General features: G+C 41.7%; 1 protein-coding gene across 1 annotated transcript in view; it reads right to left on the bottom strand.

Annotated features, from left to right (window-relative positions):
* Pik3r1 (phosphoinositide-3-kinase regulatory subunit 1) overlaps window positions 1-21501 on the bottom strand; it is a 75976-nt gene extending 54475 nt beyond the window's left edge. The window contains exons 1-2 of the mRNA XM_003462679.5: window positions 21341-21501; window positions 10773-11487 (exon numbers count right to left, since the gene is read on the bottom strand). Of these exons, the coding sequence (XP_003462727.2) occupies window positions 10773-11124 (352 nt within the window). The 5' untranslated portion in view covers window positions 11125-11487; window positions 21341-21501. The remainder of the gene's footprint in view (window positions 1-10772; window positions 11488-21340) is intronic.
* Between the last annotated feature and the right edge of the window lie 3617 nt (window positions 21502-25118).

The raw sequence follows: 25118 nt of genomic DNA, 5'->3' as shown, positions 1-25118 counted from the left end.
TGATGTGAGCATCAAGGATAGACTTTGACAGAAATAAGACATTGGCTTATCAAGGATTTTAGTATCCATACTCATGAGATTTGAATGTTAGTTACAGAGTAATGGGAATATATGCAAAAATTTCATAGAAGTGTGATTATATTTACAAGTCTACAATTATAAATGTAAGTACTTCTTAAAACTTTGTGGGTACTGTTAGTACTGCTAGAGATTCCCTTCCTCCTGCCTTCTGTTCTTTCTGGGGGTTGGGAGGGGTGGGGCTTGAACCTAGGGAGCACTGAGCTCTATCTCCAGCCCTTTAAAATAATTTTTTTTCCTGAGCCAAAGTTTTGCCAAGTTGCTAAGACTACTCTCAAGCTTGCAATCCTCCTGTCTCAGCCTTCCAAGTAACTGATATTACAAGCATGTGCCATCACCCCTTAGCCCTGCCAAAACACATCCAGAAATGAGTCTGCAGCAAAGAACTGCCAGCTACCAGTGTTTGATTCTGGTCCAATTTCTCCTTCTACTTCTCTACCTGTAAAGAGGACAAGTGAGATAAAACGGAGCATAGAGCATACACTCAATGCAGGCTTGCATACATACAAGCACAGTGCAATGCTGAAGAAGTTTCTCACTTTTAATCTCAGAGGTTAAAATGTTTCCACTTACACGTATTTAAGAAAAGGAAAAGGTAGCATCTAGATGTAATGAACTGAAAAAACATTCGGCAGCATGAGGGGGGAGAACCTACATGTGTAGTCTTTTCAGCCAATCAAACAATTCAGTAGTTATTCACTGTTACCTGAATAAGGTAACAAAATGAACCAGTATCTGCACTGCCACTACTGAAAGCATTTAGTATTAGTTATCCTCTTTAAAACTCTTATAAACAAAGTTTTTTTTGCCCTCATGTTAACCATCCTTGTTTCCTTCCCTTAGGAAATTGCACATTAAATGGAGACAACAAACTCTGGAGGTTATCAACTTCATTTGCTAGAATATAAAATTTACAATATTCCACCATGTGAATTACACATAACGTTAAATGCTGATAAAAGATGGTCCCTTAGCACCCACTGAATCAAGAGACTGCTATCATTAGCTGAGCAAAACTTTCAGCTAGATTTTAAATGTAGTTTAGAGAACAGAATGAGGGGGGTTATTAGAGAAGTAGGGAGTGACGTAGTCTTGTATTTTGGGAAAAGATCACTGACCCCATCCTTCCCCTAAGGTACACGAAAGGCCACCAGTCCACGGCTAGACTATAACCAAATGAAGGAAGGAGTGAGATACAAAAGGAAGACAGATGGAGGAAAGGCTGGTTGGCCTTCTTCATTAATGAACATAAATTATTCAAAATTTTAACATCTAGGTTTTGGAATTCATCAAAAGAAGTTAAATGAATGAAAAAGTTGATGATGGAAGTTCACTTATTTAACCAAGACATGATAGACAAAGAAGTCTCACGTCTGCTACACAGACCCTAGAAACTGGCAAAAGAAAACAAGTCACCATGATTTGCGCTTTATGAAACTTTTCCCTAACAAGGGCCAAAGCAGCTGATTCCAATCACAGAAGAACTGGAGCGCTGCGGTCTGACAGGAACTGAAGATGCGGCTAAAAACCTAAATCTTAGACTCCAGTATGTTTACTAAACCTTCTTTACATGTAAAAGCTGATCCAGTTCAAGTTTCCCTTTAGGGAAAGACTAGACCACAAGTGACAGTTACAGCGAAACCCTAAATAATGAAGTTCAGTAAGTGGCAGTTAAGAGTCAGCCCTCAGTCCCGAAGACCCCCTTTCCAAGTAAAACAGTAAGCACAATTATTAAAAGGTGCGTCTGACTAATTAAGTGAATAATGGTTTTTACACATTGCCCTATATACTGCCCTATCAGATATATTTATGGATATGACATTTCACTTATATCCATGAACTTGATGTAAGTTCTAATTGACACATTATAGACAGATATATATCTAAATTTATGTTATATATAACCTTGAGAAGCACTAGCCACATGAGGGCTCAATTGATGGTTAATATTTTAAGCACTGAAGACCCAGAGGTTCCAGCATGCATGAGGAATAAAATGTCCTTTAAAACAGACCATCTCCTCTTCTCTGTCCATTGTTTAGATGTCCTTTTGTAAGGAACCACTTGTCACCGAACATGGCATCAGAGCTCACCGGTCCTCTGCCTGTGGCTCCTGGACACCCCTAGCTGATGAGGACTTTCTCAGAATATAGCATTGTGTCTTGGGGCGGACTGCCAGGGGTCCAATCCAGCTTCTCCAGCGACTGTGCCGTCCCGCTCGGTCAGAAGGCTCATTACATTCTCAAGTCACTTTTTCTCCTCGGAACTCTACTGTAATTTAATTGATTTGTCTTCCAGTGTTTACTGCTACAGAGAAAGAAGGTAATTTTCTCCCTCAGTAGCAAACATATTGCCCAATAGTTTCACTAGGTACTCTAACATTTTTTTACCATTAAAAAAAAATGCCAAAATATATCAAGAGGTGGCCTTTCACTGACTGCACACTTAAAAAATGCAAAGCTTTCAAATCTGCACATAGGCACGAATGTGTAATTCATTATTTCACTTGACCTGAGTTCCTGTTCACCACCACTTACAATTCTCATGTTAGATCTTCTACATATCCTCTCCCCTCATTTAAAAAAAAAATTTTTTTTTGATCGTGCAAGAGCTTTATCTTCTCTTATCTCTCACAACACAGGTTTTAGTTTAGGCAGTGTCTGGTGTGGATTTTAATGAGTTATTACAGTTTTACTTTCTTCGATCAATGTGACCTTCCTGTCTGGATGGAGCAATCATTTTCAGAAGGCTTCATTAGGTTTTTCCTGTTTTCTAATCACTAAACAAGGAATGATCTTTGAAGTCACCAAGCTGTTTGCTCTGAGCCTGTATCCTCTTTTATCTATGTAGGTACAGGCTTGAGAACTAAAGTCAGTTGGGCGCTTGAAGTGAACAGTTGCCAGGCAATTCCCAAAATGCTTTTTATTTCGATGTTGATTTTACTGGCCTAAGGATAAATCTTTTCCTGCCTTCACTGTGTGGCTTTCTGATGTGCTGAATGACCAAGAGCCCAGAATACTGAAACCCTCAGTTAAAGCCGATCTTTCTAACTGGGCTCTTGCCCCCACACTTCTCTTCGTGGAATAAAATCCTCAGGCTGCTCAGGCTCCGGCAGTCCTAGCCCCTACTTCACCCTCCATCTCAGCCAGCTTATTTTCTGAGTTGTGACCTCCCACTGAATAACAAGAGCTGCTAGGCAGATAAGGAAGAAAAAACATCCCTGGGCCAGCTGCCTAAGCCCTTTTGGAATTATGGGCAGACAGTCAGGGAGGACTTGGGTTTGTCTATTTTTAGGTGTTCAAAACTTTTTCTATTGTATCTTTAAACCCAGGCCCATTTAGTTTACAGTAGACATCACTGCCAGTTAGTTCAAGTTTTTACAAGCATTGATAATGTGTTTTTCCTCTGGCTTCTTAAGGATGCAGTAAGAGGAGGCTCTTAGGGACTTCAAAAGGCTATGTCAGGACTATCTCAATGTAAACAAACAAACAAATAAGCAAAAATAAAGACATCCAAGAAGTTTCACTGACACTCGCTGGCCTGGCCACCTCTGGGACGCTCTGTGCCACTGCCAGCACCTAGAAACTCACTTCACTTGTACTTGCACCTTTCCCTTGCCCTCATCTACCCTTTTGTCCTTGAAAGTCAGGTAAGAGAAGCATAATGTTTATATTATAAACTTGCCAGTGGTTGACTTTGCTGAGAAATAAGATTTGACTTTCAAAGGAATTTAGTAATTTGCTCAGTCTTTTAAAATAGCATTTACTGCTAGTGTTGACATAGCTCAGGTACAAGCCTGAAGATTCATTTGCATCAATTTGAAATTTGTCATACTTTGGGATTTTCAGTGGTTGTTATCACATGCCAAAACACAATTCTTATGCTGGAAATCCTCAGGGTTTTCGCTTTTAACAGGGTAATAATCACTTTGTGCTTCACTTTAATCAAAAGGACATGAGACAGAAATAAGAAAATTTGAAACTGAAACATCAGAAGCAGACATTAAAATTTTTCAAGACCAACAGAAACGGAAGGTAAATCTATTTACAATGCTACATAACTTTTGAGCCTGATTGAGGTATATTTTCATACTGAGAAAAACTGCAGAGACGCACACCTATCTAAAACTTTGTTTACATCATCTTGTTAGTCTCTTTATAATGTAGCCCTTTAATATGCAGTACATAGCAGACATAAGAAAATGTCGTAAATTACAAATAAAATGAAGGTAATCTTTGTGTCGTTGTATGAATAGGTGACAAAATTTAACAGATAATTTAAGACCAACCAAAAAACAGAATCCAGTTGTTGACAGCTTCATAAAGGACTGCTTAACAAAACCACAGGTCTGTGACTGCCTGTCCTGCCTGAAGAGTTCATAAACTCCATGAATGCTCTGTCACTATGGAGTTACTTTTCTTTTTAAATTTTTACAGAATAATCTGAGCTTCAGCTTCTTAGTCTCAAAATGGTTGTAATGTGCCACTGTTCTAGGGTGATTGTGTGGATCATATGGAAAATGTTAATAAGAATGCTTGGCAAACAGTTAAGTCTTCAAATTTTTAAGGTTCAACTTAGAAAATACATTTTCAGCAATTAAGTATATTTATGAGGAAGCTGGGAACATTAACTGCAATACATATATACTTTGATGTGTTCTAACCAAATTCATCATATCTCACTCCTAGGTATTCAGCAGATATTTAATATTATCAGCAATAAAATCATAGTAACCCTATTCTTTTAAAATGCTTTTTCTTCAAAGACCAAAAAAAAGTGTTACTTTTTACTTCCCAGAAGAACATGGTAAGTAATACTATAAAATACTTTAAAATTGTAACTTCATAATGATGCATATGTTCAACTATGGTTCTACAGATAGGACACAGGCATGGAAAAAATAATTTAGGTAAGCTTAACTGATCAAGAAGCAACAGTTTTAAGCATTAAAAATTCTTTTGAAACATGAGATAAAAATAAAATCAGGAGTGTTCAATTCTAATTCCTAATAGTTAAAAAGCTAATGTCTTCTTATATGACCTACTACAGTACCATAAATTAACAACCTAGTCAGTACCTGTAAGCAATATTAAAAATTACATCTTACCAAAAACCAACCATCTTAACGTATGCCTCTGCATAAGTCTCACTTCCTTCCCTTCTTCCCACACACAGGCCTCTCGATTGCATTACTGGGAAAACACTACATTTGACCACTGACAACTTCTGAGTTTTACTTCTCTAATAATACTCCTGCGTAGGAACAGGGAAGTTAATACAAAACAAAAATGGCCAAAAACTAGAGATAGTATCTAGCTTTCCAATTAAAGAACAGTGGGATTAGAGTGGCTACAAAATGTACAGGAAGCAAACAGGGTGGAATTTCTGACTCAAGGAATATATCACAAAAATCTGTAGCTCACTTGTGCCTGTGTTTTTTCCTATCCTGAATATTCATTTTGATCAAAGAATTACAAATGGTCCCTGGTAATATACTGTTAATAAATGCACCATGAGAACTTCAATATGCATCAAACTGGGGCAGCACAGAATAATCTATAGGCGATGCACAATGCATGTTATCAATCAAGAATAGCTAAGTGGATAATGCAAAATGCTTCTAAGCAAAAAACAGTAGAGAGAAGGTATTCCTCCTGAAAATGACAGCCAAACTTTGGATGGCATAAAGCCATTGGGAAAAAGTTCTGCATACATAATTAAACAGAAAATCTGTTGCTTGTTTTGTTGTTAACTGCAGTTATATTTTAACAATGCATACTGTTATACATTGGAGCAGTGTATGTTACATACTGTATGACACTGTTAACTGCAGTTATACTTTAATAATGCACACAGTGCTATACACTATAGCACAATGTAAGTTTTATTTCTAATTCCTGTTATAGTTTAACAATGGATACTGTTATAAATTGTATCACAGTATGTTTTGTCTATAATTACAAAATTACATTTAACAATGTATGCAATGTAGATATATCATGTTTTATCTTTAATTACAAAGTTATAGTTTAACAGTGTTTTTACTTATAATCTTTTACATAAAGTGACAATTACAAATAATATAAAGTATTTTCTGACCATATTTTGTTAAGTGATTTGACATTTTAGGGAAACTACACTCAAGTAATTGAAATAAAGTTAATCTTTAGTCACTTTGTCTACTTCTATTTGATTATTCTTAACAAAAGCTTAAAGATCGCTGTGACATAAATGCTACTAATTCAGTCAGGACTTCAAAACATTAAGATACAATGTATCACACAATTGTGTTTCTCATTTCTAGCTTATACAAGGTTATTTTCTTCTGGTTCAGTCTTCATCCTTTCTCATAAAAATTTGCTTGAAACAAAGATAAACTTAAATATAATAGCCAGCTGTACCGCTAAAATTTGTTTTATCACTAACCAAAATATGAATATGTAAACGGCATTATGTACTTGGCATTCTTTTTTGCCATAAGAATAAAATTCTCCCCTTTTCAATGCTACTTAGCAGATGTAAGTCGCCATGTGCTTGTTGAATTTAAGAATTTCTAATGTTTATTTTCTCAAACTTACACTTAGTGATGAAATGCTTATGAATCAGAATTACTCCTGTTTTAGACAAAATTTATTCACCTATAAATCAGTAAAGACATGAAATTTACCAAAAAATCTATCAGTAACTAAGTTTAAGAAGAAACACTATTAGCCTCTAATATTCTACATTTTTGACAAAGAAAATTGTATTACATAATCATCTTGGTTACAAGTAAACAGAATAGGCTCTCCGTCTCAAATAACTTCTGCAAGGTTCATTCCAACTGTACAGATATGCAAACTAGACCCTTTATCTATTTTGGAAAAAAACAAAAATGTAGAGTCAGAAGCCTCAACCAAAGCAGGTGAACGCAGCAGTTCTCCCATATTTTGAAGGATATGTTCCAAGATCCTTCTCAGCAGATGCCGGAAGCCAGATAGTACCAAACTCTCTACTTCCTATTTTCTTGCTACACACACATACCTGTGATTACAGATAAACTCATAAGGTAGGCACAGTAAGACAATAAACAACAACAACAACAACAACAACAAACTCATAATAAAATAGAATATTACAATATACTTTAATAAAAGGTATGTCAATGTGGTTTTTCACTCTCAATATCTAGTATCTACAGGAAGATTTTCAGACCTTGCATGACCTCCTGTAACTGAAACATGAAAAGCAAAGGCGGGGATGAGAAGGAACTGCTGTGGATCATTTAAGAAAACAAAACTTCCCCTGCTCAGCCCTGTGATTTGAAGGACACAGGTCACTGTAATCTGGCAAAAACTTCCCCTCAAATGACATCACATGGAACTTCAGTCACTAGTGCTCCAGGAAAGAAAATCAAGTCCTTCCCTTTAAAGACTAGCCTGGAGAGGAGGGAGGCCTTCCTCTCTGCCTGGGAATACCCACAGGCGCCCTGACTCACTGGCCCAGCCTTGGCGCTTCTGCTTGTAAATTCCTCATGTGCTCAGGGCAGCTCCGAGACAGAACCCACCTGCTTTACAGGGCTCTAAAAGTGAAAATCCTTTTTTCTTGTCAACTTCCTTTTCAAATAACTGCAGATACACAAATTACTGATTATAGCTACTTCCCTGCCTTGTACGCAATTTCTGGGGAACCAAGTTACTAAATTTTAAGTAAATAGGAGAAGTGTTTTAACAAATCAAGAATTTAGTAACAAGAATGTAAGCACAGAGGAGCTCATGAGGAAATACTATTGGAATATGTAATGTAATACAGTACACGAATAATACATACTGATCGAAAAAGAGGTAGTTAGGCTCGTGTTTACATCTGTTTTTTCCAGATTCTTCTTTTAATCAATTATTTTGATATCTTTCAAAAATATATATTTTATTGCCTACCAAAACACAGAAAAACACAAACTTTTAGGCCTAGGCAAAACATTCTGCAGCATACTGCTGGCTTTTTTGGTTGGTGAGAAGTTAAGAGACCTGGCTCAAGAGTCTTGTTTTCAAAGTCCAGTTACACATCACAGCTTTATTCCCAGGAACAGAGTTCCAGGAAGGAATGAAAAAAGGTAGGTTCTCTCATATGGGGAGGAATCTCTTAGATACAGTCTACTACTGGCCAGAGTCTAACGATAACTTTCCCTTAAAACCGGAGGGTAAAGCCAAGCATGATGGTGCACGCCTGTAATCCCAGCACTCAGAAGGCTGAGGCAAGAGGAATGCTGTGAGTTCAAGGCCAGTCTGGGGTACAAAGTGAGTTAAATGCCAGCCTGAACTGCACAGTGAGGCTTTGTCTCAAAAAGGACAAAGCAAAAATAAAAACCAGAAGGTAGCAAGGTGTGATGGTGCACACCTGCCTTAGCTACCAGGGGCTGAACCAAGAGGACAACTTGGGCCCAGGAGCTTAAGACCAGCGTTGGCAATAAAGGAAGACTGTCTCAAAGGAGAGAAAAATGTTACTAAGGCTCGGCAGCACACAGGGAAATGTGGTGAGCTTGCATACTAGTCTGAGCACCCTCTGTCTGCACTTCTGCCCATCTCTGTGTGTGTGTGTGTCCACAAGAGAACTGCAAGGAATTCTTAGACCTTGTGGGTTAATCTTATAGATGAAAGACGGTCAGACACAAAACCCAGCCTAAATCAGGTGGAAGAATAAAAGGAAAAACACAAAAAAAGACAAGAGAGCTTAATTAGATAAGAAAAGAATGATTCTTTCTTACCATCACACAATTTTACACTACATAATTTTTCAAACAGATATGCACGTGGACAAAAACAACCTGGGCTTCATAGATTCCAACACACAATTTGCCCTTACCACTACTGCCCCTGTCACTTTAACAAAGGACTCCTGGGAGCCAATTGTGGCTTCACTAGAAGGTTTAGTGTGACCCCTCCCCCTCTCCTGGCTCCCCGCCCTCCGCAAGCCTTTGCAACCTTTCAATTACTCCTAGTTTTTCATTTATACTCAGGTTTTCCTTTTCTAAATACTTTCATGCATATTATCATTGAACTCTTTCATGAATTTGACTAAAAATTTTCATTTTACTCTATTTTCCCATGAACTAAAAAGAAAAATGAACAGGCTTTAAAAACAAATCTCCATAGTCACATTACATGAGAAAGAAAGCACTGTAAAATTTAGCACCTCAAAAGAGAAAATCATTTTTCCTATGGACTTTCCTGAATATTATATCCAAGTATATTTGGAAATTCACCTGATAGCAGTTACTAAAGGCAATTTTTCTTTAGAAACCATTTTTATAAACTCTTCTGTCATAATCTCAGCAAGATACCCTTACTACAACTTTTAATAAGCTTCTCTAAACCAACAGGTATTTTTATGATTCTGCAACCCTATGTATTTTGGGACAAATTATGTCATTTTTCCTTTCGAATGACACTATTTAAGGAAATGCTTCTAACTTTTAAAAAAGCCACATGACAAGTGTATAATTTGGTGAATAAAAGTTCAGTATTTATACTCAATGTGCTAAGTGAAACGGTGCAAGAAAGGCAAAATTACACATCTAGATGCACACTCTAGGTTTTCTGATTTACCTGCAGAGAAAAAGCTTGCTTTTTAATTATTATACAGTAAAAGCTATCAGTAGACTTGAGTAAGTATGAAATATAATACAACATTTTTGGATCTAGTATTCTCAAATATTCTCATAAAGGGCTTCTCCTGAAGTATATCTTTAGTAAATTCCTTCACCTTCTCACAATAGTCTCAATCCCATTCCCAGTGGCAAGGCAGCTGCCTCCTTGCATTCTGTTCTCATTCATTTGTGTAGAATCAGCCAGCATCAAAGATACAATATTACTATCAGAGCTGCTTCCAGAAATCTGCAATCACTCACTATCTAACCAATGCAAGTCACTTATTTTAAATGCAAGTTCCCATTCCTTTTTCCATTTCTAAAGGAAAAAAGACTACTCAAGAAAAAAAAAAAAGATGGAGATTTTCTACTGGGAAAAACCAGCATTTGACAAATCTAAGAGCAAAGCCAAACATTACTCGTCTCAGTGAGAAACTGAGCAGCAGAAAATGTTTCCACTGAAGAAAGTATCCAGTGAATTTTATTTTCCATTCATCATGGCCAAGTAGACTATAGGTATTAATACTACAAATGACACTGCTGCAATAGCTGAGAAAACCCTTATTTGTTTGCTAACTCCAGGGCCACATATCAGTGTAAGCTGCAGTGGATCCTGGAGAGGAAACCACGTTACAGCTTAGAAAAACAGTGACTCCTCTGCTGAGTTCTGTGGTCATTTTATTTCTCTCTATATTTTTCCATCCAAATTGTATTTACTAAATACACTTGCATTAGCCTTACTCTATACTTCCCCTAAGTGATTATTTAGATAGATCAATTACAAAAATAAGAATGCAATAGGCGTTTAATTCAGTGGCAACTGTAATAGTGCTTAAGATACTCACTAAACAGGTTCTCAGATACCATCTCCCTAGTTTTATAGAAACTCCCAACCCCACAAACACAAACTGTTCAGGTCTGTAATAACAGACCCAGGTTTTATGCATCTTATATATCAATTCTAGAAAGGTTTCCCAGATAACTTCTGCCCAGAGCACAGCAGCCCAGACCAAACCTTTAAAAGAGAAAGAAAGAAAAAGTCATTAAGTAATCCTTAACCAATGCCGACCTTGTTGCTCAATGTCTGCTTCAGTTTTCGAAGAACCTGGTGCGACAGGAAGGGGTCGAGGTGGCCTAGGCTTTGGAGTAGGAGGTGAGATTTTTTTCCTTCCAATATATTCAACGTAAGTTCCAGGGAAGTCTCCCCTCTCTCCGGTGGTTTCATTATAGCCATTTAACCAGCCAATTTCTTCTGGCCGGGCTTCCTGTCCATCACTGAATCCATGTGCAAGCAAGGACCCTTTGTTCACAGTCAGTATGTCCCCCAGGTGGAGGTCAATATCTTCTTCTCTTTCCTTTTTATAGTCATACAGTGCCCTGTATTGGTAGCCCTCGGCACTCATGTTTGCAGATGTCACCATGCAATGGATGAGCCTGGTGGCACACTGCAGTCTAAGTTTGCGTTCTGACAAATAAGGAGTTCAGAGAGTATGTTAAAATTCCTAATAAGTGTCCAGCAGAGGACAAAGGGCCACTCTCCAAAGATTTAAGAGGAGAGCTCACTGGCCATCCGGCTGTCCATCTGTCCTCCATCAATGGTGTGACTGCAGACAGCCTCTGCTTCCTGTGTGTGCCACAGCGCCTCCCTAGCTTTCTTCTCAGCAACTTGTCAACACGCTGACTCCAGGCTGCCTCTCACGGCGAGGCCCAATCCTCTCTGACGTTCTTGTCACACTGTCCATCTGTCGTCTGATTTTACTGTTGAACTCCACTCTCAGCTTCACCTAGCAAAGGAAAAACAAGACTTATGAATGAACATCACACTTTGCCATCTGCATGAGTCTGAATTCCTACTTCCATTCACCAAGTAGTTAATCAATCTGGCAGACGTACACGGGCCAGTGTGTGGCTGCAAGAGTACACTTACTTGATGAAGATTACTAAGACAGTCCTTGCCTTCTAAGAACAGGGGGTGGGGATGGGAGGAGGGGCACTGACAAGTGGCAATGTCTCAGAGACAAGACCAGTACACAGGGAACCAAAACATGAGGTCAACGCTATAACAGAGGCACATACTAAATTCTACGAGGATCACGTGAGGAAGATGTCACATGAAACTGCAGGTATCTGAAGGCAAATGGAATGTGTGGCATGACTCTAGGTACAGAAGTGAGTAAGCTAATGTCCTGTTCTGGGAAGAGCTAGAACAGGCAGTCTGATTCATCTGAAGCCAAAGAGGGAAGAGCAGACACGGGCTGGAAAGACAGGTTGGAGCCACCTGACACCCTGGGTGCCTTCATGGCATGCGTGGATCATCCAGGCCACAGCAGACCTCTGGGAGGGCAGGAAGTAGGGAGCATGGCACTGGCACTGCCCCTGAGGACTCTCGGGCTAACAAACCCGAGTGCAGGAAGGGCTGGTTTGGGACAAGAACAGAGGTGATAAAAGTGGAAACAAGTGTGTTGCAGCAGTCTGGGCAAGTAGTCAAAGCACTGGAACCTCACAGGTGGTGGCAGCAGGAATGGGAAGGAGGGGGCTGAAGCAAGAGGCACCTGGAGAAAACTGTGGGCGGTGGCAAATGCTGAGACAGGAGTAGGGGGAAGAACAATGAGAGAGGGAGGGAAAGAGAGAGAAAAGCAAAGGATGTCTCATCCTGAGTTACTGCAAAAATTTTATATCAGTACCAGGCAAAGGGAAGCCAGGAGACTCAATGAACTTACAGGGATGCAGGCATCCACTTGCTGGTGTGCTAGTGGCTGCTTAAAAGCTGGGCTGTGACTTAGGAAAAGGGACACAGAGATTTGGCAACAAACTACAAATAAAGCAAAGCTGTATTTAATAAAAGATCAAAGCTTGTCAAAAAAATAAGTCAAAAAACCATCCAAGAATCACACACTGAGGCCTGGTGAACCCAAACATGAAAGCCAAGGCACAGAGGCAATGCCTTGCCCCAGAAACATAGGACAGGAGGGATCAGAGCCACAGATGAGGTCTCTGAGTAAGTCCTGCATAAGCATCCATGTGGGCGACACTAAGTCAAGGCCAGCAAATCTGAAGATCTGCTCATTGTGGGATCATCAGTGACTTTCTAAGAAAGCAGAGGATGGTGGTGAGGACAGTAACAAGATTTTCAGGAGTTTAAGAAACCGGAGGAAGTAACTACCGTTGCTATACAGTACTCAAATACCTTACTGGAGCGGGGCTGGGTATGGAAAGTATTTTTATTTTTTTTTAAGCACAGTGGAGGTAGAGCACTGCAGAGTCCAAGATACTAGGACAGAGATGAGAAGTCCAAGTGACAGCCGATAGGACAGTGTGTGTATGGACACACTTTGGACACCATCCATTTCCCCGTTACCTTTATTATAAAGCAACCAAATGGTTCCAGTTAAATTGGAAGTACAATAAGGTAATAAAAACAACAGCCACACAATTTCAGGATGCTGTGTCCAAGAGAGCTTTAGTAAGTTTTAAAGAGTGAAACCCTTCAGAAGTTTACCATTACAGGCACTCTTCAGTGTAGGCAACAGAAGAAGCCAAATTTAATTACAGACTAATTGTTACCCTGGCATTCAGAAGTGTAAAATATTCAACTTTACATGGTTAAAACCTCTTAGCTGTAATACAATAACACTCTTAGAAGAGTTGCATATTAAAAGGAAGCAAAAACAAACACTGGAAGTCTTTGTGCATCAAGAATATTAATTTGGGTACTCTACTTTGCATTTCAGTCATCAGAGACAAAAAATTAATGCCACCAGTGAGGCATATAAAAAATAATCTATATTATCTGTCTGAAGAAAGCCTCCCCTTCTGAAGATCCAGAATCAAATTAAATATTCTCTGCATAAATTCACACAAAAATGTAGAACTAGCAAATCTCATTTTTAGTACTAATGTACTCTGTACAAAAGAAACACAGAGCTCTAAAGAACACGGAAATTTACATATCCCTAAATGGTTGGAAACCAGGCAATATGCCTAAGAATAATTTAATTCTTCCAAATCTGCCTTGAAACTTTTGTTAGCTTTTCCTGGCAATGTATATCATTTTGGAAGGGAAAACAAAAAGATCCTGAACCGGTAGTCCGCACAGATCTGTAAGCTAGCTTCTTCCTAGCGCTTCCTCAATTTCAACCACCCAGGGGCCAGTTTAGTGGTATTCTTAACAGAATAGGAAGTGTAATGATTCACCCCTGCCATGTTCCCCAGTAACATCAACCAAACCTCTGCTCACAGCACGTATGCAGCCATGCACATCCCTCGCTAGGAGACACTGCAGTAAGAAAAAGCCCCATGAATTTTCAAATTCAGCAAACCGAAAACTATGCTTGAGGCTAGTCTTTCTGGGGCTAAATCTGGACACAGGGCAGGAGGAACCTAAAGATGCTCAAGAGACATCTTCACCATACATGCAGAAACCTAGGAGTCTCTACAAATTCTCTGCAGAAGAACCCCACCTGCTGTGTAAGAAAAATCTTGTGTAAAACTCTTGAGTCCCACTCTGATACAGGAAGCCCAGCTCATCTACTACTCTACGACTGCACACCGAACACACCATTTCTGCCTTCTGAGACTACCATCACAGACAGGAAAAAGAATGCAGACAGGGCAGGTTCACCAGTTCAAGGTCGGCCATGATTCAGGGCAATGTTGTCAAAGATGAGGAAGGACAGATGACTCATTTATTTGGGTGGGGATCTGATCACGTGGTGGTCTGGTTCAGAGAGCACTTTGCTGGGCAGAGGAGGAGGTATCTTTACAGGCCTTCACAACGTACACTTTCTCCTGACTGCCTCACCCATCTTAAAGACTACCACTGTCATCATCAGGTACTTACTGCAAGTCGTACAGAGTAACCCCACTCAAACCCAAGATAACCACATAAGGGGGCACTCTCCTTATTCTTACTTTACATGTGAGAAAACCATGGGATAGAAGTTTATCTTGGCTATGATTAAACTCAGCAATTGACAGGTGGAGCCTATATCTAGATTTAAGTAGTGTGACTCCAGAACTCCCACCTTTCACCACCATCTAAACCTACTGCTGGAACTCAACTTGCTTAGATAACAAAGGCAGCCTAGGTACAATGCGCAGAGTCCTTGCCCTGCCCAAGGTGGCCCCTCAGACTAACCTTGAACGTCTGCCTTTACTCTCAGACAGCAGCCTCACTGATAAGTGTTTGGCTCTCTCACAAAAAAATAAAAAGCCATTATAACTCAGCAGAGGTCCCACCAAGTCTAAAATCCAGCATCATGGCCATGCAAATTTTCTTCCAAAGAGTCTATTAAAATGCATCCTTACTAGGAAGTCCATAAACCAGTAAATAAAAGAAGGCTTTTGGAAGGCCGCCTGCTTCTCTCTGTATAAGCGTGGCTTCCATCACCAGTATCCTCTTGGCATCTCGTCCCTCCGCACTAACCTGGGTCCCTCACTGCACAATTTTCAACAATTTGGCTGCCCCCTAAGGAGACATTTAAGTATCAATCTGGAGTCACGGGATTGTCACATTTTAGGATTAGCAAGTTCTCTTCTCTCACCCTCAAATTCTCCCCAGAACAGTAGAAGACGGAGTTGCCTGAGGCACTGGGCATTAACTGTGTAAAACCCCTGAGACCCACCTGGGACCCAAACTATCAGACTGACAGCTATGTCTCTGCCAGAATCACTAGACTGCACTCCATTCTCTTTGGCTACTTATTCAACTATTTTCCCTCAGATCCTACACACTTACTTACATAGCAAAGGCTTTTATATGTGAATATTTGTTACATACAACTTAGTATTTATAAATAACCAAAGCAGTCTTATGATGTAAGCGCCAATACATCCATAAATTACTGTAACAAAAGGTATAAAGAAATCCTATGAACAAATATCAAATTAATTCACTTACAAAACATTATATGCAATGGTTTCCTCAAGGGAATTATTTTGCTCCAGTCTTTTAACCCTTCTAAGGACTATCTGCAGCCCCATGAAGTGGAAGTCCATTTTCCCCCATGTTAATATGCTGAGTGATTCTTATTGTTTCTTAAAATCATTTCTGGCTAGGCATAATGGTACATGCCTATAATCCTGCACCCTGAAAGGCTGAATCAGGAGGATTACAAATTTGAGCCCAGCCTGAGCAACTTAGTGAGATGTGGTCTCAAAATTTAAAAAAGGCTGAGGATGTAGCTCAATTTGAAGACCCTGGATTCAGTCCCCAATACTGGAGGAAAAAAAGGTTTCCAATGCTTGATACAAACAATCTGTTTAATGTACAACTGCTTCAAAGAGATTTTCAGTTTAACCTTCTAAACTGCAGGCACACAGCAAAGAACTAAACAAAATTCTTTGAAAGGTCCTCTGATTTTATTGACCTACTTCATTATTTTATAAAAGATGTGATTTAGGTAATTTGATGCAGAGGCAGGAATGAAAAATATTTTCAGATCACATAAACTAAATTAGGACTAGTGTGTATCCTAGTCACGATTCTATCCTGCAATGAAAGCAATGGGCATCAGCATAAAATGGGTCTTCAATGGCGCTAAGGAGTGTGTGGGCAGTCAGGATCCACAAAACCTTATATCCCACCCTTCTCCCCCTAATGTGCCAGCTCCAAGTCTAGCGCAAGCTCCCCACCTCAAGTCACAGTCTTTAAGAGAAAGCATTATCAAAAAATCTTTTTACCTACCACATTTTCGGAAAACACACATGTACACACACAAAAATAATATTGAGCAAAGTTAAACATCCTAGTAAACAGAAGGAGTTACTATACTTTTGATTTAATCTACTGTATTGGAGTTGGTGAATTTCACAATATGTGAATTTCACCTCAATTAAAATTGAATGAACATGATGGGCTCACCTTAAGATAACAGCTACAGGTGTCAAATCTCTCAATTCATTCTTTCAAAAGTTGTCTACCTGCTGCCCTGTGTGGGGCTGGGTGGCTAATATAAGTGGGTGTTGGAGGCTGCAATTCCAGTCTACAGTCCTTCAGTGATGGGCACCACTGAGTTCAAAGGAAGAGCAGCGAATGACCCAAGCAAAGCTGTTGGCACTCCTGGGTCTAGTCGGTCATTGCAGAAAGGCTGAGAGACAAGTCTGGTGTGCACTGCAAAGCTGAGGAACAAAGCTCATCACACACAGCAGGCCACAAGGCCACTGTTACAGCAGAGAAAGCCCAATCCAGTGGCTGTGTAAGGAAGAAGATGACATGAAGTCCAGTCTTGTGGAAAACAATGGTATTCCTTTAACAGTTTTGGCAAGGAGGTCAAAGATTGGCCACAGACAGGCCACTGCCCCCATCAGTGCCTAGATATTTGACCTTGGGAAAGTCACTTAAACCTCTCAGGGGCACATTTTATCACCTACAAGATACAATAAGCAAACTTACACTTCCCAGGTTCATCATGGGATTAAAAGAAATCGCACATAAAAAGCATATAGCTTAACAATTAGAACCCAATACAATTAACACCAACCAGGGGCTCACTATGTGCCAGGCTCAGTTCTAAGTTGCACGTTTCAACTCATTTCATCCTCGCACTCAAGCTAAGCATATTCATCATCCTTACTTTGCAGATAATAAGTGAAGCAGAAAAGGGGCAAACAAATGTCCCTGACATTACACAGCAAACTAAAGCTATGTAGTTTAGTAATAATAGTACTAGTAATTAGTAATAATAGTACTAGTATCACAGAATGTGATACTTACTGCCATTTGTGTGCTTTGGATTTAAAATGGGAACAGAGAGCTGCCAGGAGTTTTCTCTCGAACTGCCTCTAAAAGCTGCATACAGCTCTCACTGAATCAAGAAGCTGGCTGAAATAAAATCTGCTGGAAGTAGACAGATAAAGGCTGCGGCTGACCTTTGCCCGATGAGTTCTCTCCCCATCTAAGGGTGACGGCGCCTTGGTGGAGGTCAGGGCAGAGGAGACCTGGGAGGGGTCAGGGGCATGATATGTGCACAGGGAGGGACAGCAGGTGGAGTTAGGGAACAATACTGCTCCCCAACAGAGTTTGAGGACTGCTCCCTGGACTGCCTCAAAGAGAAAAAAATGAGTGAGCAATGCAACCACCCAGGGACGGAGGCAGCTGTGCCCTCAAGGGCTCAGGCCCAGGCTGGAGTCCATGGGGCATCCCGGGAGGAAGGTAAAGGGCAAAGCCAGCCATCGCTGGGCATCTGGGCATTATCAGGCCAGTACCCCTGCTGGGGGAGCCTCCACATATTCTGGGCCAGCCTGCTGCAACTTCAGTACTCTCTGGGGTGATCATTAACTTCAAAACTATTTTGCCTACAGGTGCCTATGAGTATGTATTTGATTTATTTTATGGAAAACAATACTGGTAGAATAAAAAGGTTTTTTTTGTTTGTTTTTTTTTTGTGTGTGAAAGCTACACTATACTCATTCTACCCTTTCACAAAAAGATGGGAGGGGAGACCTAACATAAGCCAAATGTGCACCTTTATAAGTAATGACATTGTATATTTTTCAGTTCATTTGGCTTAGTGTACACTCTCAGGCAAGTTATTTCAATAAGAGCATTGGTAGAATCTTGGCAAGTGATCACATTAGGGTGTAGGTGGAAGAGGCTGGAAAAACATAACAAACACAGTAATATGAATACTTTCAAAATTGGTTGGCACTTGCTTGTAAACTTAGCATTTGGGAGACTGAGGCAGGAGGACAGCTGTGAGTTTGCAGCCACCCTATGCTACAAAGTAGAAGTTCAAGCCAGCCTGAACTTGACAGCAAGATCATGTCAGCATACACACAAAAATTACAACCCAGAATTTTAATAAAAAACTGCCACATGATTTATACTGTCTCCTAAATTAAAAACTAAACAGATAACACTTTCCATGGATTGGCAACTTTCTAGCTTTCCAGGACTTCACAGGGTTACTTCGTGTTCTAACCTTTATAGGCAAAGGCTTTACTCCCTGTAAAAGAGAAATATCTGTCTAAAATATGTAATATATGAGTACTTAAGCATTTTTCATTGCTGCTGCACCGTGTACATCTCAAGCATCAGAGAATTAAAAGCGTGCAAACATTATCTCAGTTTGCTATATTGTACTTGTCTATTAAATCAATTTTTTTCCAGTCGGCTAATTCACAATCTCTTTATTCAGTAAGGCACATTTTGCAAATCACAAAATGCAAACATAATAAAAGCTGAACTAGAATTGTTCCTGTTTTAAGGACCATATATACAGTCTTTCAAAGTGGATATCTTAGGGCTGGGGATTTAGCTCAGCGACATAAGCGTCTGCCTTGCAAGCCCATGGCCATGAGTTCCCTTCCTAGCACCAATTAAAAAAAAAAAAAATTACAAAATCAAAGTAGATGCCTTTTTACAGCACTCTTTTGAAATAGCTGGGAGGGGGCAAAACAAAGCATTTTCAATCAGCATTCCAACCTAAAAATTATATGGCATTCATGGAAAAATTAAATTGAAGGGACAGCCAGTATTTTTAACAGTATAACAATGGGCAAGCTAAACAGATTGACACTTAAGCTTCAAAGCCCTTCAGAAATCAGCTGAAGTATAAGACGTAACTGACATTTCTAGAAGATAAATGCCTAACTAGTCATCCCTGTTAATAACCAAAAATATGTTCTTGTAACTTACTGTGTCACTTTTATTTCTTAAAACCAACTTTACGCTAGAAATGTATTGAACAAAGAAACCAACACACGTAATCAATGGGAAGTGAAATTTTTTTACATCAATTATACAGCATCACAGATATGAAAGTGCTGTTGCTATCAGCATTAAAAAAATAGACAAAACAGCTGACAACAATACGTACATGGCAAAGTTGTCATGCAACTAAAAACAGGGCCCAAATTAAGATGAAAGTTAAAAAGTTAAATGCACCCAACACGTTGAAAGCCAATGTCATATACATAACTCTTTCTCCCAAAGATAAAAATCTGTATTTTTTATGAAAAAAGTAGTATGACCCTCTGATGCCTACCTGCGACAGTCACACCAAAGCTAAAGAGGTCATTAATGACAGTAGGCAACACTTCTACAAAGCTAGGAGCTTCCCCACTTGGCCTTTCCAATTTAAACTTTGACTCTGTGTCAACAAAAAAATTTTGGAGGTTAAAAAAAATCAGTAATATTTTCCTTACAATGAGCAAAACACTTGTAGCCCAAAGTTTATGTAACTTTTATACCAAAGAAAGCTACCATCTGCTTGCTTTTTAGTAGTTTATTTCAAGAACAATCTGTCAAAAATCTGCTTGTGCCTTTTCCTGCGCTGAAGTCACCAAATTCCTGATTTATACCTGAACATCTATCACGGAGAGCCTGTCTCAGAAATGAACCTGTCCGCCTACTCCAATCTTTCCTAGCTAACCTAACTACCTATAAAGTTGCCAAAACGCAGCAGAAACTAATAAAATACTGAAATGTAACTGCACATAAAGCCTAGGTCCAAAAGCTTTGTGAATATTCCGCCTAACAACTAAAACTTGAAACATCACACTGAAATGACAATCTCGTGCTGCATTCAAAACCTGGAACTGCTTTATCCATTCCTATTTCACACTGACTGACAAAGAGGAAAAGGACAGGGTGGAGGGAGCAACCTGATGTCCCGAAACCCCCAAGTAAAAAAGTAAACTCGCTCTCAGACTCCAAGAACGAGGCAGCTCCTCCCTAAATAACCTTTCCGGTCTTCACAGCGCCAGAGGCAGAATTCCCCCAAATCCAGTTTTTACATGTTCTGTATGCAACATGTACAGCCATTCCGCTCACATCCTTGTATTTCTACGCTCGAATTCTGGTTCTCAAAATACAATTCTGCAAGCGGGTACCTGGCTGCAAATTTTCTGTTCTCTTTGTCTCGTGATCTATGGGGCAGTTTTTGCCTTGGGAAGTGACTGTAGGAGCTGTTGCTCCCACCCGCCCACCTCTCAACTCCCAGCCCCCAGCCCCGATATTTCAGCTCTGACTCGATCTTCCCAGCCGGCACCATATTGCTGGGCAGGTCCCTGCAGTCTCGCCCCGCGATGCAAAAAGCTGGATTTCCGGGCGCGGCCGAGACCCCACTAAAGGTGCCTCCAACAACCTGCCCCACACTAGACACAGAGTCCGGCCCCGGCGACCGACCGCTCCGAGGCGCACTTCCCCCACCCCGGAAGAGGAGGGAGGCCAACTTCGGAAGGCGGGGGCAGGGGCGCGCTCGGGGACCTCGAGGACCCCGCCTGCCAGCCTGGGGCCACGACCCCGGCTGCAGCTGGAGAGTGCGGGGGACAAGACGCTGTTCTCCGCGCACCCGGCAGCGGCCGAGGCGCTCTCCACCGGGCCGGCCCGGGAAGCTGCAGAACGGCGACACGGGGACCCTTGGAAGCGTGCGGCGGAGCAAGGCAGCCTGTGCTCGGTGGCACCCCGGAGTGAAGACGCCCGCGGCAGGCAGCGCCGCTCGAGGCCCGGAACGGAACCGAGAGAGGCCGCGGCGCGCACAGCGGTGGCCCCAAGCCGGGAGCGTTGCCGCCCGCTTCCCCGGCCGGCGCTGCAGAAGCAGAAGCGGCGGCGGGTGACAGGAAGAGCGCGGCCGCCGCTCGTGCACGCACCGCCTCCCCCTCCCGGGCACACTCATGGGACCGCCGCGCCCCTACCTCCCCGCGGGCGCTTCCTTCATCCACGAGCCTGCGATGCGGCCTCCTGAGCACACGGCTCCGACGCGCCTCTAAGCCACCCGACCCTGCCCGTCAATCCCGGGTTCGACGTCTCCGCCGCGGCCGTCCACCACCTCGCCGTGGGCGCCGCTTCCTCCAACTCCGCTCTAGCTGCTCGTTACTCCTCTCGGTGCGCCCGCAGCTTCGGCGCCCGGCGCCCGGCCCCGCCTCCGAGCTCGCGCCAATCAGCGAGCGCGGTCCCGCCCCCCGCGCCCGCGCCGCGCCCTCCGCCTCTTCCACTCTCCGCGCCGGGCAACCCGGGTGGGGGCGCCGGCACCCGCCCGCCTGCCTGCTCGCCCGCCGGCTAGCCGACCCCTCCTGCGGCTGCCTTCGCCTTCGGCCCTGCTGCGGGGATCCCCTGGGCGGCCTGGCCGTGCGCTACCGCGGAGCCGCAGCCCTGCTCGTCCCGGGCTGGCCCGGTTGCTGGGCGTCTCCTGGTGCCAGGGCGGGGGAATCCAAGGAAAGCGCGGGCAAGTTCAGGCCTCCCAGGGACCGGCTGTCTTCTTGCAGCCCCCGGCGCCCAGCAGCGTGGGTGGGGTGTGGAGGACGCGGATTTCAGGGCTCGCCAGAGCTGGGGGGCCTTGCAGTTCCTGGCCGCGCCTGCACAGCCTCCCGAGTGGCGCTCCCGGGGTGAAGGAGGGGTGAAAGGGTGAAGCGGAGGGCCGAGGGCCCGAGGCCTGCTACAGCTCCAGGAGCCTGGCACCGCCGCCTCCTGGAGCAGGCGGGATCTCGGCACGGAAGGGTTCTGTGAGGAGGGCGCAGCCTGGCAGATCTCTGCCCTCCTGAAATGACCCGGCAAATGTATGTCGCACGGGTAGGGTGGGAGCTTGTGGTAGGGTGTTTCTTAAATGTGTGCTTTGTAAAATGCAGGTCCTTTGAGTAATAATCATTACTTAAATTGCTTAAGAAAAATGTGATGTCGTTCGTACCTTCCACTGATGATGGATGGAGTGCCAGCACTTGTGTTCCACCCGGTCCCATTAAAACCTGTAAGAGTTTGCTTTCTTTTAAAAAAGCCCATCCTAGATTACCATGTTCACAGGTCAGAGTTCTGCATGGCCCACTTTCCTTGCCCTAAAGTTCTTTTACAAATCTTTCCCAGTGTCCTTACAAGAATATGACTTTGAAAGAAGAAGGAAAGAAAAAAGACACTCACCTTTGTCACACTTTGAATTTGGTGATTATTTCTGTGGGCAATGAAAGTGGAAGAAAGACATTATTGAAACGCATTGTCTATCCTTAGAAAACGTCATCGCTCTTAAAGAAGACGTGAGTTCCACTTTAGGCTATTCAGGTACTGGTGTTTCTGTTATTCCAAGATCTCTTGAAGATGAGATTAAAAAAGTAAGTCGCTGACTATGTCATGTTTAAGAATTTACTTTATCTACACCAGGCATGGTGGCTAATGTCTGTAACACCAGCATGCAGAACTGCTGAGGCAGGAAGATTGCTTCGAGTTTGAGGCCAAACTGGGCTATATAATGAGATCCTGAATCAAAAACAAAGAGAACCCTAAAAGTAAATATGAAATACACTGTAAACTCAGGTGAAACTACTGTGATGTTCACAGTATTTCCATTAGGTCCAACTCTAGACTGTGAATCAAGGCTTACCAGCTATTTTCTTTTGTAGGCCAAGTGCTTGGATTTATGCCCTGCACCATATAAACGCCCAACTTTCACTTCCTTTTTAAAGACAGCTTTTGGCAATTTATTTCCAACATATGTTGTACTTTAATTTTTCCATCATATTTGAACACATAGTTTAAATTCAAAGAGTGCCCTATGGAAAGAAAAATAAGGTTCTTTTTCCATATACACATACCAAATAGATTTGTCTTTGTTTCATTTGTGTTAAATTGACACTTCCCTTCCATATCACTAGTATTGTATTTTTATTTTCCATTGATTTATATGAAATGAAAGCAAACAGGCAACAAACTAGCAGTATTTAAACTAGTCTTTGAGGTAACTTTTAGTAAAATCTCACCTGTAATTCCAAAATATAGCTTGCAAAGCAGTAAGTCATGTGACAAGGCCTGGAGCTCTCTGTGTCAGCTGCTTTTCTGCCCTCTCCCCAGAATCTCTAGATCTTCAGACCAGTACCATAAGCATGTCTTGGGAATTTCCTGGAAATGCCAAGTTCTCTGGTCTTACTAATCTAGAAATGCTGGGGTAGAACTCAACACTTTTAATTAGCATTCCAAGTCATCTAATGCATGCTAGGGTATGAGGATGATTGCTTTAGGGCAATCGTGTGAAACCTCCTGCAGGACAACAAGCTGTATCACTGTAAGCTCTAAAAGGTTTGCCTTCACTGTTTTAGGGCTCCTAGGAAGACAGACTGAACCCACCACAATAAAATGTTCATATGAGCATATAACCAGTAGATAATGGCCAGACTGTTGGATCTCAGGTAATGCCACCATGGAGAACGTCAAAATGGCAGGGGATATAATTTCCAAATGGATACAGGAGTGCCATGCATCATGCATAGCAGAAAAGGTGGTCTGGTGGTCAGATGTAGGAAGTCAAGAACCCCCAATAAAGCTTTAGTGGCTGAAGAAAGCTGAGCAAATGGCCTCTTCAAAGAAGACCGGAGGATACTCTCTTTTGTCTGCTCACTCCAGCTTCTTTAATAATCTGTTAGGATAACTTTCCCTTAGACTTCAAGCCTAAGTATGTATTTCTGGGTTCAAAACTAAGATCAGTACAAATGCCTTAGAAGAGTGATAATGAGCCTTTCAGAGCTGCCAGTGATACAAACATCCGGTGCTATGGGTTCGTTTGCCACTACTGCCTTAGATACTTACTTTTCTTGAGACAAGTCTTCACCATGTAGTTTAGCTTGCCCTTGAATTCACTATGTAGTCCAGGATGGTTTCAAATTTAGGGCAATCCTCCTTCCTCAGCTTCCCAAGTGATAGGATTATAGGTACGTACTGCCATGTCCAATGGGCCTTACTTGTCAAAATGAGGTCCCTGCACCATGCAAGAGCTTAAAATTATAGACTCTAGTCACTATGTTAGACCTACTGGGTCACAATCTGGAGTTTAATCAAATTCCCAGGGGATTTATGTGCAAATTTTAGAAACTATCTTACATAGAGGTCTTCAATTTTAGCTACAGGTTGCCATTGCTTGAGGAACATAAAAATTCTAAAACCTAGTTTGTGTCCAAGACAGATTATAATCTCTATAGGTGAAAAGCAGGCATTGTTCACATGATTCACTTTTAAATCTTCTCACATGATTCCAATGTGAAGCCAGGTTTTAAGAGCCACTGCCTTGGGGAATTCATTTGGAACAGATACCATCAGCTAAAAGAGCTGGAAAAGCTAAAATTCAAATGGCTGGCCTTATAGGGGGCAGCTGATGCTGGACATCAACTGACTATCTCCATGCAGGAGGCCTGATACGGATTTGCCAGACCTTCCAATTTGCAGAAGAAAGTCAGAAATACAGTACGGATTTTTTACGAGCAGTTTCCCAATTACCAGTTCTGACAATTAAATAAACGTTGTTTTGAAATGTGGGGTAGGCCACATCTGTGCAGTGCTTCCTAGTGTATGACTTTATGATGTTGTAGGTCATAAAATAAAGTCTCTGAAAAGAGTATTGGCTTGCTCAAATGCTTATCTAAAGGCATATATAGTTTACATGTTCTGTTCATTAATGTTGTAGGCACTTACTTATGACTAAGAGTCAGTAATGGGGGA

Source organism: Cavia porcellus, unplaced genomic scaffold (assembly GCF_034190915.1).
Source record: "Cavia porcellus strain 051 isolate PalLab524CR breed Dunkin Hartley unplaced genomic scaffold, mCavPor4.1 scaffold_11, whole genome shotgun sequence".
NCBI classification, from domain to species: Eukaryota; Metazoa; Chordata; class Mammalia; order Rodentia; family Caviidae; genus Cavia; species Cavia porcellus.
The sequence above is the reverse complement of the archived record's forward strand: the minus strand, read 5'-3'. Positions and strand labels throughout refer to the sequence as shown.